This window comes from Oreochromis aureus, linkage group 3 (assembly GCF_013358895.1).
Source record: "Oreochromis aureus strain Israel breed Guangdong linkage group 3, ZZ_aureus, whole genome shotgun sequence".
NCBI classification, from domain to species: Eukaryota; Metazoa; Chordata; class Actinopteri; order Cichliformes; family Cichlidae; genus Oreochromis; species Oreochromis aureus.
The window spans coordinates 43,003,565-43,021,275 of record NC_052944.1 but is presented as its reverse complement, the minus strand read 5'-3'; the positions used below and the strand labels follow the sequence as shown (position 1 = coordinate 43,021,275).

At 38.3% G+C, this 17,711-nt stretch overlaps 2 protein-coding genes across 2 annotated transcripts in view; one reads left to right on the top strand and one right to left on the bottom strand.

The window, feature by feature from the left end:
- Window positions 1-17,711, top strand: part of LOC116333427 — a 493,334-nt gene that overhangs the window by 211,720 nt on the left and 263,903 nt on the right. The window lies entirely within an intron of this gene.
- Window positions 3,130-17,708, bottom strand: LOC116318751 (NACHT, LRR and PYD domains-containing protein 5-like). The gene is given in 13 exon segments (XM_039608581.1): window positions 3,130-5,482; window positions 5,791-5,837; window positions 7,814-7,987; window positions 8,342-8,515; window positions 8,607-9,107; window positions 9,109-10,402; window positions 10,500-10,719; window positions 11,228-11,279; window positions 12,322-12,438; window positions 12,766-12,855; window positions 13,070-13,099; window positions 14,379-14,478; window positions 14,575-17,708. Coding segments are annotated over 11 exon segments (3,219 nt in total). The 5' UTR covers window positions 13,078-13,099; window positions 14,379-14,478; window positions 14,575-17,708; the 3' UTR covers window positions 3,130-4,940.

Sequence of the window (17,711 nt, the reverse complement as noted above, 5' to 3'; positions counted from 1 at the left end):
TGTGTTTATGTGATTCTGATTGCTTTTAAAAAGACCTTTGTAACTTGAGTAGCTGTATGTTAAATGTTAGCTATTGAAAGTGAATTTTTCATGAAGAACTGAGCTGATGTACTAGTTTGCCTCCTTATCCACTATTGTTTCATTTTCATAATTTTAGCATATTTCTGTAATTTTATGATCATCTCCCATATAATTTACGTCCCTGTGTTCCTAGCTCCTAGTTCCTAGTGATCCTCCATCTGGATGGATGATAACAACCTTCTGAACAATCTAGCAGGTGGATGGCCCACATCTATGGGACTGATTTCTGCTAATAACGCCCATTGTATGGACTGATAACAGCCGAAGAGGGTGAATAAAGTCACCGTGTTGCTAGCTGTGCCATTACCCAGCATACACCTCTCCCTCCATAAATGCAATAAACGATACAAAAGTAATAGCCTATAATTAATTTATCTGCTGTATCTGCTGTTTCTCAGGTAGTTGTTTACATTATATAATATATTGTGTTCAGTATACGTCACTACAATGTGATTTCGGAAATGTATAAATATACGGACAACAGGCTCTTCCACGGCAATCTCTTGTCGTCAATAAACAACGTTTAGGGAGCTCTATAGTATTCAATAGGAGGACCCTGCACGTCAATTCTCGACGCGAGGGGGGTACCCTGCGCGTCGATAAGTGAAGCAGAGGGAGCCTGACCATGCGTCACACATTTGACGAGTTGGGAGTGAGAACGTGTTGAATCCACAGCTTTACATATATCATAGAGGAGCAACACCACAGCAAAAACAGTTTCACCAACTCTAACTCAACTAGAGTATGGATGCAGTTTTTTTCTAAAAAAAAAATCAAACAAAAACCCAAAAAACCCAAAACATCCATCCAGATATTTCCCCAGTGTTAGCCAGATGTTGGTGGTACCTCACTAACCTGAGGAGACAGGTTAGGAGACAGGAAACTTCACTACTTTCAGTTTGATTTTGAAGATATTTATGATTCTTTAAAAAGCAGGAGTAATAATTTTATTCAGTCTACTTTGTATTGATACATAATGCAGCATCTAGTAAAGATGTAATTCCGGCTGTTACAGCAACAGCACTGTTGCCTCAAAGAAAGATGTTGTATCTTCATTCAGGAAAAACCACCATCAATACATTTATTTTTATATTGACCTCAGAATCTGTTTCCAGAGATGATTTGTGTCCTGCAGTCAGCATCTTTATAAATATGGGATGCAGTCAGGATTCCATATATATGAAGATTTATTCAACTTTAACACTGAAAGAAATAATAGTCACATTTCTGTTTACAAAGTTAGAAAGTGTTTCAGCATTAAGTCTCACATAAATGCTGCATTTTTAACATCAACACTCAGCTACCAGTTAGAGCTGAAATGAGCCTGCCTGTTCAGATGGTGGCGCTATAAGCTCACTTTTTCCTGCTCTGTTACAGAGAATACAAAACTGTGGAAAAATGTGGAAACTCAGCAGAGACGGACAAGGCCACACCAAAACTCAAAACCCTGTAGATCATCTTCTTCCTGTGATAAGAAACAGCTTCATTACTGGAAGATTTGGAGGAACATAACAAATCTTCATTTGCACACTGTTATTTATTTACTTGTGTGTGTGTGTGTGTGTGTGTGTGTGTGTGTGTGTGTGTGTGTGTGTGTGTGTGTGTGTGTGTGTGTGTGTGTGTGTGTGTGTGTGTGTGTGTGTGTGTGTGTGTGTAAGGCATCAGCATTGTATAAAAAATGGTAAGAAACCAAGTAATATTTTGGTGGCTCAGGCACAGAAAACACTAGAAACACTAGAAAAAAAAGTAGAAGTCAACTAAGGGTTTAAATGCACAAAGGGCCAAAATAAGACAAAAATAAAACAGGGAACAAACACTGAGAAAGACACTAAGACACACAAACTTGACAGGGACAAAAAGGAAAACAAACATGAAGATGAAACTGACTAAACATTTGAGGGTACATAAGAACAACAGGCAAATTTTTACTCAAACACAGAGACATTCATGCCTAACTATCACAAAACGAATCATCCAGGGGAAGGACAAGGAGCCCAAAACAGTTAGTAGTTTATCTGTAATTCTGTTTTTATGTATTCCTTTATCCTTCTTCTTCATTATGGTCTAGTAAGGCTTCTAATTCTAGTAAGGCTATAATTAGGTAAAATGTTCTTATTCTTATGAAATAGGCCTGATACAGTTTGTTTGCCCTGTCTGCTTTCAGAGTTTAAAAAGAAGAAACATCAGAAACTAACAGAGATCACTGGAATTATTTCCTCTTCACACTAATCCACTGACCTTCACTAGATCTTCACCAGATTTAAAAGCTTTGTGAGCTCCTGATGTCATTTCAGTGTTAGAATTCATAGACACTGTTGTGTCTGACATTTTATTGTCAGGTTGAAGAAACCTTTTGTATTTCCCATCAGTTTCAGTGCAAAGTGTTTTCACACGTAAAGAACAACATGGGGAAATTCTGTAATTCTCCAGCAGACGTGTCTGATCAGATTACTGGAATAAAGAAATATTTATGGCTTTTTAACTTATTCCATCTATCTTCAGTTAGAAAAAATAAAAACATTTAATTGTAAACTGATTTGGTTACGACATATTTGTGTATGAACATATAAACTCTGTTGATTCTTGCATGGTGAACTTCACAGTCACCATCATTATGTGAGTTGGATGTGCCAAAGCTTCATGTAGAGGCACAGGACTCCCTTGAGGAGGAAAAAAAAACTGACCAAAAAAACATTGAGTCACCAGAGCTTTTCATCAAGACTCAATCCAACAACAGACTGTACGATTATCTTACTGTAACGTCTGTTTTATTGCCAGAAAATAAATTATATATCAGGTAATGAAGCCACATCTAAGGAAGGTTATATACATATGTGGATAGATACAGTGTTGACAGTGACAGTTGACAGTGTTGCAAATACTTTACTTTAAATTCAGTTTCCACCCACATGTAAGCTACAAGATCTACAAATCACTGTTTTTACTTATTATTACTTTCTTTTAGTCGTGTGAAGGGAACCTGCAAGTAAGAATTTCATTGCTCTGCGTAACCATTTGTGTTTTGCCGTGTACATGACAATAAACTTCTTGAGTCTTGAATACTTTATTAATCCCAGGTGGGAAAAAGTTCTGTTTTGGATGATCAGTTAAATTATGAAAGCTAGAAAATGTAAACATTGGAAATATAAACAAAATAAGTAAAATAAAGTGAAATGATGAATTAAATATTTCAAAGTTAAAATAACACCATGAGGAGATTAAGACTCATCATGAAGATCAGTTACTCTACAGAGCTGGGACACAAGCTCTGAAGACTGGGGTTCACGCCATCAGGAAGCTTTCTTCTGATTGGTCAGCAATCAAGGTGAGTGTGTGACTGTTCATGTAATCAAAGTTTGGCGTTCCAGTCAGGTCTCTCTCCTGACATACACAAAAACTTTACAAAGCATGTAAACATATTACAGTGGTTATCACCCCTAACATTAAATGAAACAAACCCCAAAACCACAGTTTCTATCACAAAAATCAAATGTATCAACACATAGAAAATATTAGTCATTAGTCATTGACTCGTGTGAAGAGACGCCAACATATTACTCCGGTGCTTGTTTCCCTTCATTGGCTTCCAGTGCATTTTAGAATTAAATTTAATTTCAATTTTTACTTTTGACTTTAAAAAAAACAGCTGTTTTTAAATTCAATTGGAGAATATTTAAACAACAAAGGTTTAAAGTTAATTACACACGTTTGTTTGCACATGGGAGAAGTAAACACCTTATACACTGGCACTACCTCAGTGTTTGTTTCATATGCAACAAGTCAACAAGAAAAAATCCCGCTGTTTACATCTAGTTTTTTTTTTCTTCACCTTAACTTTTCTGTTACAACTCAGGATTGTGTTTTTTAACATAGAAAAAACAAAAAAACAAAAATCCAACTCTGAGATTATAAAACAGTTTCTGATCAGTCTAGAAATATGTCTGTGAAGGTTCTCAGTCATCCAGGTCATCTTCTTTAAGTTAAGTTAAATAAGTCCAGACGCTTTTCTTTCCAAGCTCCTTAGATCAGTCATAAAACACAGACTGGAGGTCATCTATAAGTCAGACTGTTTTTACTGAACATGAAATGAAGAGGGATGTCTCCAAAGCTTCCAGTTACAACCTCCATAAACTGCACTTATATCAATATAAGTTTTTGAAGCTGCATTTGGCTCAACACAGATGAATAAAGTGTTTATGAATCCAGAACCATCTGGATCAACTGTTGTGAAAACTGGTCACATGGTGGTGATATCGCCTTTTTTCAGGAATTAATTGTAGTGAAATGTTACTTAATTTGCATAAGAACAGAGAGAAACACAAATGTGGAGTTGTGCAACGTGAAAAATTAAAGAAGCCTAAACACAAATATTTAAACCCTGCAGCTCTCCTCCTCACAAAGCCCAACAACGTCTAACGACAACCTTGTGTCTTCCTTTCATATTTTATTTTCCCTTGCTGTAAGAGCACTGTAACACTGAAAGTTCTCATCCGTGGGATAATAAAGGTTTATTCTATTCTATTCTATTCTATTCTATAATGTCTAAATTTTCTGTTCCAAAGATTTGGGTATAATGGAAGAAATAGAATGTTTGATGACAGTAATGCAACAGATTTTAAAGTGGTCCTGTGGGTATTTAAAATGTAACATATTAATAGAAACTGATAACTGCTCTTAAAAAAGGCACCAAAGACAATAAGATGATAAAAGATATTTTTTTCAGGAGAATCAGTCTAATCCAACAACTCTGGACTGCAAACCAAACTAATATATGTACAATGTATGAGACAATTTACCTGATATATTTAACATTCACAATATTTAACTACGAAAAAGTATGAAACACCACAGTAAGTTTATTATTCTGAGTCAGCACAGAGGTGGATACTAGAATCAGGCGTCACTCTAAACCCAGCATATACAGGTTCAGTGAAGGTGGTGTTGAAGGTGAGGAGGTGGATCAGTTTGTCAGAGGAGACACTGTAGAAGGACACAGTTCCTGCAGAACAGTCCACATACACTGCTACTTTGTGAGAGAGAGGTGAGGAGAGCAGAGGGATGGCTCTTGCTATGTAATCATGATTTCCATAGTAACCCCTTTTGTCCCTGCAGTAGAGACTCCAGGATTGATAAGTCCTTCCAAACCTGCTTTCATCCTCTTCTCCTTTCCGTCTGATTCCTCCATAAGTTACAGCAACATGAACTTCTCCTCTCCACTCGACCTCCCAGTAACAGCGACCACTCAGACTGTTGGTACACAGCAGCTGAGGCCAGTGATCAAACCTATGATCATGATCAGGATACAGCTGGTCTTCTTTCACATGTGTCACCTCCTTCTTCTCGTCAGACAGTTTGAGGTTCCTGTGTGCTGAGTTTGGATCCAGCATCAGATCACAGAAATCTAAAAGGGTCAATAAGACACAGTGCATAAACACTTTGCTCTAACAACTCATTAGCAAATTATTAATTAGAGCCAATGTGTAACAGTAAATCTGGTCCTCATATTTTGTGGTCTGTAGCTTAAAAATTCAATAATGCAGGCAGTGTGATGATGAGTGTGAATGAGAAAAAAGAAATCTTAAAAAACAAAATTATCAACAATAATTATTTGAAAGGGAAGTGACTAAAGCTATAAGTATACAGGCTTTGTATTTACATTCACTTCACATGCATTAATAAATACAGCTAATAAATCAAAAACACACTTACATTTTCTTAGACCTGGTCTCATCCACCGGACTCCTTGAGGCTCCACACTGAAATAAGCACATTATCTTTTAGTGTTAAAACATGGCCTTTATATTCTCTGATTCATCTCTTCTGGAGAAATTATCTTGTGCTTTATTTGATCTCACAATAAAGTGAAAATAATCATACTTTCTCATTTACTTCTAATGTTTTCTTTTTGTTTTTATCTATCGAAGCACAATTAGAAAAAAAATATTTGGTCTGTATCAGGTGAAGTGTATAAGAGATGTAAAAAAGTCAAAATCCTGTATAAATAACACTCTGTATAAAACAGTGCACCCCTGTAGGATCACCTCAACAATGAGTAGGAATTGAATCACTTAAGAAGAATTCTTATGTTTTTCACATGACTATATCTGCACCGCATGAAATAGCAAGTACTTGATTCAGTTTTATTTGACACTAGGACAGTCAAAATCCCATCAAAGCTTACAGTGATTCTGCAGTTATTGGCATAAAGGTACACAGTAAGCTCCAGACTGAGAGTAAGTCTGGGAAGACAATCTGACCCAAAACATTGGCAAGGGATGACAATACATCTGGTAAGGAGTGACTCAGTTACTAACTCAGTTACTTTTTTGAAGTAGTAACAAAGAACTATAACTAATTACTTTTTCAAAGTAACTTGCCCAGCACTGCTGAGGACATTGTGTGTTCAAAGTCAGCTGTCCAGGTGTGTGGTGACTTCACTGAGAGAACACTGTGTCCAGCTTGTCTCATGCTTCTACAATCTAACACCTTGTACTTATTTTAACCACGGTTATATTTCCTTCTGAGTATACTGTGTCTGTATGGTTGTAAATATACATTGATTTTTTTTGTTTATTTAAAATGGCAAAAAAGTGGAATGTCCTCCTGTGAAAGTGACAGTTCATTCAGACTGCTGCCGACACCGTCATGGTCCCAGGGCTTCAATCCAGTGTTTGTGTTTGGACTCTAAGTTCTGACTGATCTTTATTATTCTCATATTTTTATAACTGAGAGTTTTGATGGAAGGTGTCTTTGATTTAGTGATCTTAGGTTTCTTCATTATTTATTATGAAATTATGCTTTTTGTATTCCTGGTTATAGTCATTGTTTATTTTGATTCCTGGACTTTCAGATTGTTGCCTGCTTTCCCTGTGTCACTCCTTGAGTCTCTGTCTCCGAGTTTATCTACCGTTCTGTCTCTGTCAAGTTCATGTGTCTCTGTCACAGTCTCGGTATCCTGTTATTTCTTGTTTTATTTTGACAGTAGCTCGTCTCATGTGTGTCATGTTCAGTTTGGCTTCCCCAGTCTTATCAATTAGTTTCTGTTCAGCTGTGTTCTCCGGGTGTGCCCACTCTGCTCCAATCTCCACCTGTGACTATACTGTCTGCGTCTCACTCTGCTCTGTGTTGCCCCCTTCCTCGTGGTGCATGTAATCTCTGTTAGCCTGTTTGGTATCAAGTCAGGTTGTTCCTGTCATTGTTTTTGTTTGCTTGCTTTGGTTATTTCCAGCCTCATTAGAGCTACTGAGTCCTGCATGCAGGGTCCACTCTCAGCTTGCCTCATGTCCTGTTCATATGACAGAGTGAGGATGAATCCTGATTTTTAGTAAAAGTTTCATAACATTTGCAGAAAAAATTAGAACAGAGAAGTCAGAGCTGACTAAAAAGTGGGAGGTACGGCTGTGACTGTGTGGAGCACGAAGTGCTGTGATGTGGGTGTTTAGAGCCACACTTTAAAGAAGTGTTTTAAAAAATCTGTAATTAGGAAGATCGACACAGTCTTGAAGCGTCAGTATTGAGGGTCCCATCCTTATGTATTTGTTACATTCTCCTTCAAGCTGTTCCTTGTGTGCCCACAGATGGGCTTTTAACTGTGATTGGTTCTGAGTCGTTCACCCACACAGGTGCCCACTTAACTGGACATACAGACTGTATTACTGGCATTAAGGTCAGTAGTTACCTTACAATATGCTGGAGAAAAAAAAAAAAACAGCTTTATTTCCTCTTTTCCTACCAGAGTATGTCCAGTTTAAAATGTGGATCCTCCTTTAGAGCAGACAAAAGCTTCATTTCTGAGTCTCCTGGGTGATTAAAGCTCAAGTCCAGCTCTTTCAAATAGGAGGGATTGGAGCGCAGAGCTGTGGCCAGAGAGGTGAAGACTGTTCCTGTGATCTGACAGCCTGACAACCTGCAAACACATACAACATGTCACATCATTGTAAGGAACTGCTCTGAATTTGATGATGCACATGCAGTCAAATTAACAGATTCTGATTTCAGTTAAAGTTGTTAAAAAAACAAACAAACTGGCTTTTCTGCACTCAGTTTAAAAAAAGAACAAAACACGTTGACTTTCTGTCTTTTTTGCTATGATGGACAATCATAAATAAAGTTATATTTTTCTGATTTATGAAGTGTGTGTTTCAATTCTAGTCTACTGTTCTCTTTCAGAGCTTACACCACAACAGAAACATCATCTTAAAATCTATAAAATAATGAGTTGTGAAATATACAAATCTTATTAAACAAAGCATCAGCTAACCTGAGAGTTTCCAGCATACAGTGAGGACTCCCAAGTCCAACACAAAGCAGCTTCACTCCTGAATCCTGGAGGTTGTTGTTACTGATGTCCAGCTCTCTCAGTGTGGAGGACTGAGAACTTAGAATTGAGGAAAGAGCTTCACAGCTTCTCTCTGTGAGGTTACAACCACTCAACCTAGAAACATATGTATATCAGTGAACTTTTCAAACTCTAATAAATAAACACTTTAAAGCAATCTCTTGCCAGGATTAAACTGGATACTTACTGGGCTTTCTTACAGACTTTGACCACTGGCAGCAGCTGCAGAAGAGCCTCTTCTGAAGCTGAGTATTTCCTCAAGTCAAACACATCCTCACCCGTTTCTGATGACAGTAAGATGAAGACCAGAGCTGACCACTGAGCAGGAGAGAGATTAACTTTAGACAGGTGTCCTGAACTCAGGTGATGCTGGACCTCCTTCACTATTGGGTCATCCTTCAGTTCATTCAGACAGTGGAGCAGATTGATGCTTTTCTCTGGAGAGAGATTGCCATTCATTGTTTCTTTAATGTACTTGACTGCTTCCTGATTTATCTGTGAGCTGTTTCCTTTTTGTGTGTGCAGGCCTTGTAGGAGATCCTGATTGGATGGCATCGAAAGACCAAGGAGGAAGCGAAGAAACAAGTCCAGATGTCCATTTGGACTCTTCAAGGCCTTGTCCACAGCACTCTGGTAGAAATTTTGTACTAAAGACTCTCCAGTCTGCACTGATGCCATTTTTTTCCTTTTCCAGCAGGTTGACACCAGAGTTGGTGAATGTCAGATGGACATAAAGAGCAGCTAAAAACTCCTGAATGCTCAGGTGGACAAAACAGTACACCTTGTCCTGGCATACTCCTCTCTCCTCTTTAAAAATCTGTGTGAACACTCCTGAGTACACTGAGGCTTCTCTGACATTAATTCCACACTCTGTCAGGTCTGATTCATAGAAAATCAGGTTTCCTTTCTGCAGCTGCTCAAAAGCCAGTTTCCCCAGTGCTTCAAACATCTTCTTACTCTCTGGACTCCAGAGAGGATCTGTCTCAGCTCTTCCATCATACTTGATGTTCTTCACTTTGGTCTGAACCACCAGGAAGTAAATGTACATCTCAGTCAGTGTCTTGGGCAGCTGTCCTCCAGCCTGTTTGGTTTTTAACAAACTCTCTAGAACTGTAGCAGTGATCCAGCAGAAGATTGGGATGTGACACATGATGTGGAGGCTTCGTGATGTCTTGATGTGAGAGATTATGGTGTTGGCCTCTTCCTTGTCTCTGAGTCTCTTCCTGAAGTACTCTTCCTTCTGTGGGTCAGTGAACCCTCTGACCTCTGTAACCATGTCTATATACTCAGCAGGGATCTGATTGGCTGCTGCAGGTCGTGTGGTTATCCAGATGTTGGCAGAAGGAAGCAACTTTCCCCTGATGAGGTTTGTCAGCAGCACATCCACTGATGTGGACTCTGTAACATCAGTGAGGATCTCAGTGATGTGGAAGTTCAGAGGAAGTCGACACTCATCCAGACCATCAAAGATGAACACAACTTTGAACTTTTTAAAGTTACAGATTCCTGCTTCTTTGATTTCAGTAAAGAAGTGATGAATAAATCCCACTAAGCTGAACTTTTTATCCTTCAGTAAATTCAGCTCTCTGAATGGGAATGGAAACATGAACTGGATGTCCTGGTTGGTCTTGTCTTCAGCCCAGTCCAAAGTGAACTTTTGTGTCAGGAGTGTTTTCCTGATGCCAGCCACTCCTTTGGTCAGAACTGTTCTGATTGGTTTGTCTCTTCCAGTCGAAGCTTTAAAGATGTCTTCACACCTGATTGTTGGTTCTGGTCTGTTTGGTTTCCAGGAAAACATTTCAATCTGTCTGACCTCATGTTCAGTGTTGACCTCTCCGGTCCCTCCCTCTGTGATGCAGAGCTCTGTGTAGATCTCATTTAGAGTGGTTCGAGTTCCTGGTTTAGCGATCCCCTCAAACACACACTGGAACTTCTTCTTTAGGTTACATTTAAATGTATTCTCACAAAGTGGATCAGGATTTTCTACAGGAAAGCACCAGAAACATGAGTGTTATGATTATAGGAAATATGACAATTTAATTCCTGTAAAGACTGAATTTATGAAGAGAAATCCTCTCACTGCTCTGCAGACAGTCAGCCAGCTCCTCCTGTTTCATTATTCTCAGGAAGTTAACTGCAAGTTTCAGAAATGCCTCTCTGCTGCTCCTTCTCTGCTTCTCTTCCTCACTGTCCAACACCTCCTCTTCATCCCTCTGACACTCTGAATAATCTGGATTCAGATCATTCTGCAGCTTCTTTAGCTCTTTCTTCACAAAAGTGATAATCTTTTCCTCCAGCATCTGGAAAATAAATGACACAATCTAAATTCATGAAAATTCAGATCTTCATAGTAAAAACAATTTTTCACAGATTTGCTTTGTGTTTGTTTTCAATTTTAAAAAAATGAAGTTTTAAATTTTATGCAAGTAACATTTTAAAATGAAACTCCTGCCAGTCAAAAAAAAAAAGATTATTCCAACATGTTATAGTTTTATAACATTACTGGATATTTTTTGTGGACTGTCAGTTTGGTTCTTATTCACATAAGAACATAGATTATTAACATTAATTTACTTTTCTGAAAAAAAATGTGATATATAAATACATATGTATATAAAAAAGCCTCTTGATCCATCAATTTTAAGTAGTTTTATCTCCACACTACGCTTTTTATCCACAATATAAAAAATAAAGTCAAACTAATTTACTGTCTAATTATTTGTGGAATTTTGCCATTATTTTATGATGAACATGGGACTTTGCAACATAAAAACAATTTAAAAAGGAGGTATGTGTACATGTACAAACCTTAAACACTGAGTCCAGATCGGTTTGATGCTGCAGACTCTCCTGATTGGCTCTGTGGAGACATCATGAAGAAATTAGAACCATTTTGCACATAAATACAAGCCAAAGATTTCTTCTTCTACTGTTTCGTGATCATCTTAAATAAAACAAGCACTACTGTGCTCTAGCAAACCTATTATGTTTATTTACAGACTTATTTATTTATTCATTTTTTGGAGTGTGTTCTTGTAATGACCATATTATGGATGTGCCCTGAACATTGCATGAACATAAAGATCAAAGAGAATTTTATAAAAAGGAAAAAAAAAAAGATTTTGTGTTGAAGTGTTTTTTTTTTAAATGTTGCCCTTGTGTCTAAAAATACCAGCAGCAAGGAAGAGCATGTTAGTCAGCTGAAATTTTTTCTGAGGAATAAACTTATAACACCCAAAAAAATGACATGATGACACTTTGAATCTGCCTACACTCAGCTACATCTGTGGTGTTCAGTGTCCAGACGATGAACTACAAAATGGTCATCTTACTACAGCCTAATCCATTTTGCCGCATTATTTCATGCAGGCCATATAAAAAAAAAAAAGAACCACTTGGGAAAAATGTCAATATTAAGGTAAAAAAAAAAAAAAAAAAAAAAGATTAGGTGTGGTCCTTTGTCAGTTTTGTTGATGATCATGAATGCCGGGATGGTGGTTCACTATGAATTATGAGATGGAATTATAATAACATGGATCAAGGATGGTCCATACTTAAGCTGGAATATAAAGGAAGCATTGAAGCTCTCTTATTTAATATTTAGAGAGTTACAGCAGCTCATGGCTTCCAGCACCACAAAGACAGCTGTGGATCATTTCACCTTCCTAAGCAAAACTGGCACCCACAGTATCAGAGTCCAACTGACTAACTGCTGACACATTCCTGCTGATTACCACATAAATTACAATCAGTGTGATGGCAAGTGCAGGGAATGCAAGGCTGTTAAAATAGATATTTGTTTTTTAAATAATCAATGCCAGCCACTTTCTAATTAATTTTTAAATCTCAGGACTGAGGCCAGATGTACCACACAGCTATAAGGTAAATTTAAAATGTCTTACTCCTCAGCAACAGCAGATTTAGTTCCTTTAAAGTTGACGGTGTTATCCATTGACTGATCACTCTTCAAAGACACACAGCTGGGTCCAGGTTCAGGGGCATCTGGTGTCTCAGTGATCCTGGTGAACAGAGAAAAAGACCATCAGACAGAGAAATTAAATTTTTAGACTTCAGACACAAAAAGTACTGGATCAACTTGGAGCTAGTCACAGTAATAATATTACAGTAAGGCTAAAAAAAATTGATGCTCTTCTTCACAATGAATAACTTCTGTTCTTTTTATTCTGTTTGTTGCTGTCTTTTCTTCTTTTTATGAACACAGCAATAAAATAATAATAATAATCATAATCATAATAATAATAAATGACTACACATGTGGTAAACCAAACCTTCTCAATGTTTACTCATGTAGTTTAAGATATGTTTAACATTCAGTCAACTCTTACTTCGCATCAGGAGACAGTTTCCTCGTTTTAAAGTCAGGACGGTATTTCTGTGGAGATGTGGGTCTGGTCTCAGGCTCAGGAGAGTCTGGTCTGAGGAGTGAGGAAAAGAATCAGACAGCGTTATATATCTACCATTTTTACTCTACAGCGGAACATATGCTGGAAAAACTTTAATTAAAATTAAATTAATAAAAGCAAGAGCAGATGATTCTGGTAAGCAGATTAGAGATTTACTGTAGTATGAAATAATTTCTGTATTTGTTCTTTTAGCAGTGAAGATAATGTGAGGTTTTGAGTGTGATACCTTTCCATGTTGGTAAAAATCTGCAGTCACCTGATGGAAGAGAGAATAAAATATATATTAATAAATAATAAAATATATAGATAATTTTTAAATTTAGTTTTATTTCAGTTTATTGATATATTTTTCATAGTTAAAAGGTGGTGACCTGTTTAATTAAAATAATAGTTTTATATGATATTATATGATATTATATTATATTATATTATAATCAAGGCTTCATTGTTTCATTGTCAAAAACAAAATCTGAAATAATGTGAGCTTTTTTGTCTGACCATCAACAACAACTTTTTAAACAGAAGATAAAATCGAACAACAATAAAAAAACATACAAGATATAAATCAGATCAAAGATTCACTTTTTTAACATCTTCCTGAACACTGTCTGTCTGCAGCTCTTTGCTGTCTGCACTGGGATACAATCTGAGTGTATTCTTTCTCTATTAAGGTCTTGTCTTACTTCCATTCATCACTTTATGCTTCAGGAGTTTGAGTCTGTATTTAAGTAAAAGTATTTTCCTGCTACATATCATAAATCACATAACACAGATTTTAACCATGCTCTCCTTCAGCTGTCTCAGCTTTTCTTTCATTCTTGTTTAACTCTCCAAAGTGTAGCTTCCTCACCAGACCGTGTGTAACCACTGCAGGATTTAAAGAAACATCTTAAAATATCTAAATTGTGCGAATGGTTGTCTGTCCCTGTGTGTTGGCCCTGCGACAGACCGGCGAACTGTCCAGGGTGTACACCGCCTCTCGCCCAATGACAGCTGGGATAGGGTCCAGCACCCCCTGCGACCCTGAAAAGGATACGCGGAAGCGAATGGATGGATCTTAAAATAATACATTAATGAAATTTTTTTTTTTTTTTTTTTACATTTTTAAAACAAATAAAATGAAAATAATTCAAAGCTCGCCAAATGTCCACCATCAGTGTGTTTTATTCTGCAGCTCACTTCCTTGTTTTTCTCTTAGATGTTAATGATTTGAATACAGGTGCTCACTGTAGTGATGACACGCCTACACTGTCCGACTGGTTAAACGAGTTTATGCTTTGTTCCAGTGTTTTGCTGAATTTCCTGCCCCTGGCTACTGAATTTCATCTATCAAGTGAAAGTTTTAAACAGCAAAACATAAATTATCCACTTACTAAATGGAGTATAACATTCTAATCAAATAATAATTGTCTTAAAACTGTAGGACTCATCACCCAGAGGCATTAACGGTTATGTCAAAGCACATAAAACCATCATATGCTTAAAAAACTCATGTCTGAAAACAAAAAACACCAAATTCATGGTTCATATCTCACCTGTTATCCTTCCAACAGAGTCTGTTCTGCCTGCAGTTGGAAACCTTCCGTCTCCTCAGTCCAGAAAAGAGGTTCTCAAATGTTTTGTGGTCACGAGCCCCTAGTTTGAAGCAGGAAGGAAGACACAGAATTACAGTAAAAATAAATAAATGCTAAAATACATACATCTGCCGTGTGTCCTTCTTTCACTCTGTACCTGTTTCATCAGTCCTTACAGTACACTGAACCAAGTGTATTTCCATATGCAAACACAGCTGTCATGCCCGGCTGCCTGGGTCAGGTTACATCAGCCAGTTTGTTCCTCTGTTTGTGTTCACTTCAGCTTCAGTTCAGTTTTCAGTAACTTCGAAGAAACGCACAATTATCTTGGGGTGGTTTCATGAGTAATGTTTGAAGACAGCAGTAAAAACAGGAGTAAAAACTAATAACAATTATTTTCATCCCCTTCGATGCTTGTCCCCTCCCAATACAGATGGCGGGTCGAGTGGACCAGCGCAGATATGCTGCAGGATCGGATGTGCTGTCTACACCGGCTCACTGTCACCCCGTACCCACAACTGTTGCTTGTCATTTGCTTCTATGGTGTATTAAGATTCATGTGCTTTTCTGTGCTGAGGTGTATTTTCTGTTCCCAAACTGTTCTCCCATTAGGAGCTCAGTCTGGGTGGAGCTTTTTTTTCTCCTCCTCTCACCTCGTTGTGTACTTTTGTTTTTCTTATCAGCCTACCTCTCGGACCTGTCTCCCCAATGTGATGTTGTGTAAACTATGTTTGGTCGGAGGGCTCCTTTGTTAGTGCGCATGTGCCAACCAGCATGCTGCCTGCTGTAACCCATAATTTCCTTCGTGATTAATAAAGTATTTCTGATTCTTTTACTTGGTGATCCAAAGCCTGGCAAATGAAGCATCTAGCCGCTAGCCTGGGATAGATAACTCAACCGTTGTACAGGCCCAGGGAGATGGAGTTTGGAATTTGGATGAGATGTCCATCCTCATCCCTCCGCAGACGAACTTTAAACTTCCGTACCCCGTACCACAGGCCGAATTTATCCATTTAATTTAATTTAATAGGTGGATGTAGCACATCACAATATCTTTTCAAATATAATTCAATGTCTTGATCAGGGATTCTTCCTGTCCAAAACTTGACCACGAGTGTTGTCGTTTTAATTTGAAGAGATGGCTCTATAGTCCAGTCTTTCAAACTCTGGCCACCCAACATGGAAAGGACAATTTCCATGAAACATCGAAGCAGGGCTTCCTGGAAAAACCTGTTTGGCAGGGAGATGAAAGAGTAAATGTCGTGAGGATTCACCCAAGAGGACTGAAATAGCAACTCCTCCGCAACATATTCTGTTGTAGGGGATGGACCATACGGTAGTGGAATTCGTCCTGATCGGTGATTGGTCAAAAGTCTAGAGTGAAAGACTGGGAAAGAAGGGGACTTCTGATTGGTCAAAAATGTGCAATGAAGGACACTTCTGTTTTTCATTCGGTCCGTTGTCTTTTTTCCTTTATCAGGTGATGTTTCCAGCTCCTTTATTCCGCCTGATGCTCCGACTGCCGTCTGTGGTCTTCAGCATGAGCCCAGTGTGTTATTTATTTATTTTGACTGGTTCACAATGACAACAGTAAGCATTATTAGTGTATATACAGTATACACTGATAATGTATATTCTAGTTTTTACTCCAACATTGATGAGGATTTTCCTTTGGCTCTTTTGAACCAAAAGAGGTTGGAAAATCCCCTGAAATGAACAGAAGTTGAGAATTGCTTTCTTCTCTTCTGTGTTATGATGTGCAAAGACTAGGCATAAGGAGTCTTTTAGGTTGTCCCGATGAGACAATGTAATTGTTTTACTGTTATACTGGTAAAATCTGAAGGATTATTCATACCATGACACTGTCATTTACAGACAGGCAAGAAATTAAAGGCATAACCTGAACTCTTGACCCCTACACGGAGAGAGATTGTTGCACTTTGCTGCCATGTTAGGCAGCAAAGGAAAAAGAGTCGAAAAAGCAGTACAAAGTTGCTGTGAGAGATTATCTTTGTCCTGTGAATGAGTATTTCACTAGCTGGGACCACATCCTCGGTAACGATGGGCGATGAGGGACGAGGAAGTGTGAACTGGTGCTGCGGTTTGGGGAAGGCCTCGAAAGGGACTGGCAACGGCTTCCGGGCCGGGCAGATCCCCATGTACTAACGAGAAATGAATGAAGGAAAGGAAAGGAGGAGAGGAGAGGAGAGGGAAAATGGAGGGGGGGGGGGCATGAAAATGAGAACAGCAGGTATTGGTGAAGGGGGGGGGCTTTTATAGCCTGAGGCCGGAGGGGGCGTGAAGGAGGAGTGGTCCCACTCCTGAAATTCTGATGATATCTCCAATTGAAGAGGGGTCACTGAATAATTGATTATGAAAATGGCGTGATCATATATCATGGCTTTCACAGTCACCAGAGCTCAACCAAGACTATCTGGGGGAAATTTGACTGACATAACAGACAGATAATCAATTCCAGGAAACACTGAAGCTGTTGGGGAGGCATGTGTTGTACAAATACTTCCCAAACTTTGCCACCTGCCTGTACACATTGCTTCTTTGGTTCTGGTCTGGTTCTACATAGTTGTGTCTTGTGAGCCTGCTGGCAGAGAATGCTATTAGTGTGTAACTTAATAAAAAACATATCAAACACATTTCTCTTTCTATATATTTTACTTATTTATACTTGTATGTTTTGTCAGTGCTCTTAGGATTATTGTGATGCTGATTCAAAGAAGGTCAGTAAGTCTAAGGCAGATTAAAGCTAAACTTAGGCATGCATTAAGTGATTCCACAACTCACTGTTACTGTAACAGAGGACACTTTATTAAAGTGGATGAAACAAGAATACACAAAAACAGCACTGCGGGATAGTCGGTCAGTGAACTTGATTATGAATGCAATGCGAGGTGCTTTACAAAATCAACTATGTACACAAAGTCAAAAGTGCCTGTCAGGTATGCTGGAATCATCCACGTTATCATCAGTAATACCAATGTGAATGTTACACACTTTAAAAAAAAAGTTTACAACGAGCAACATGTACTGACAATAGCCATACACGGGTAAATGTGTAGTTAGTGGACGTGCAGTAAATCTGCTTAGTATGATAATAAATATATGACACACTTACTACTTCATATAACTCACATCGTTTGTAACGAGCCACCGAAAGCACCACCGGGCACTGCTGACGTGAAGGCGCGTGGATACCCTCTGCTCGAAGAAGCTTCTGCGCGTGAGTGAAGGCAGCGACTCGGCTGAGCAGCTCCTGATGAGGTTTGGTGAAGACCA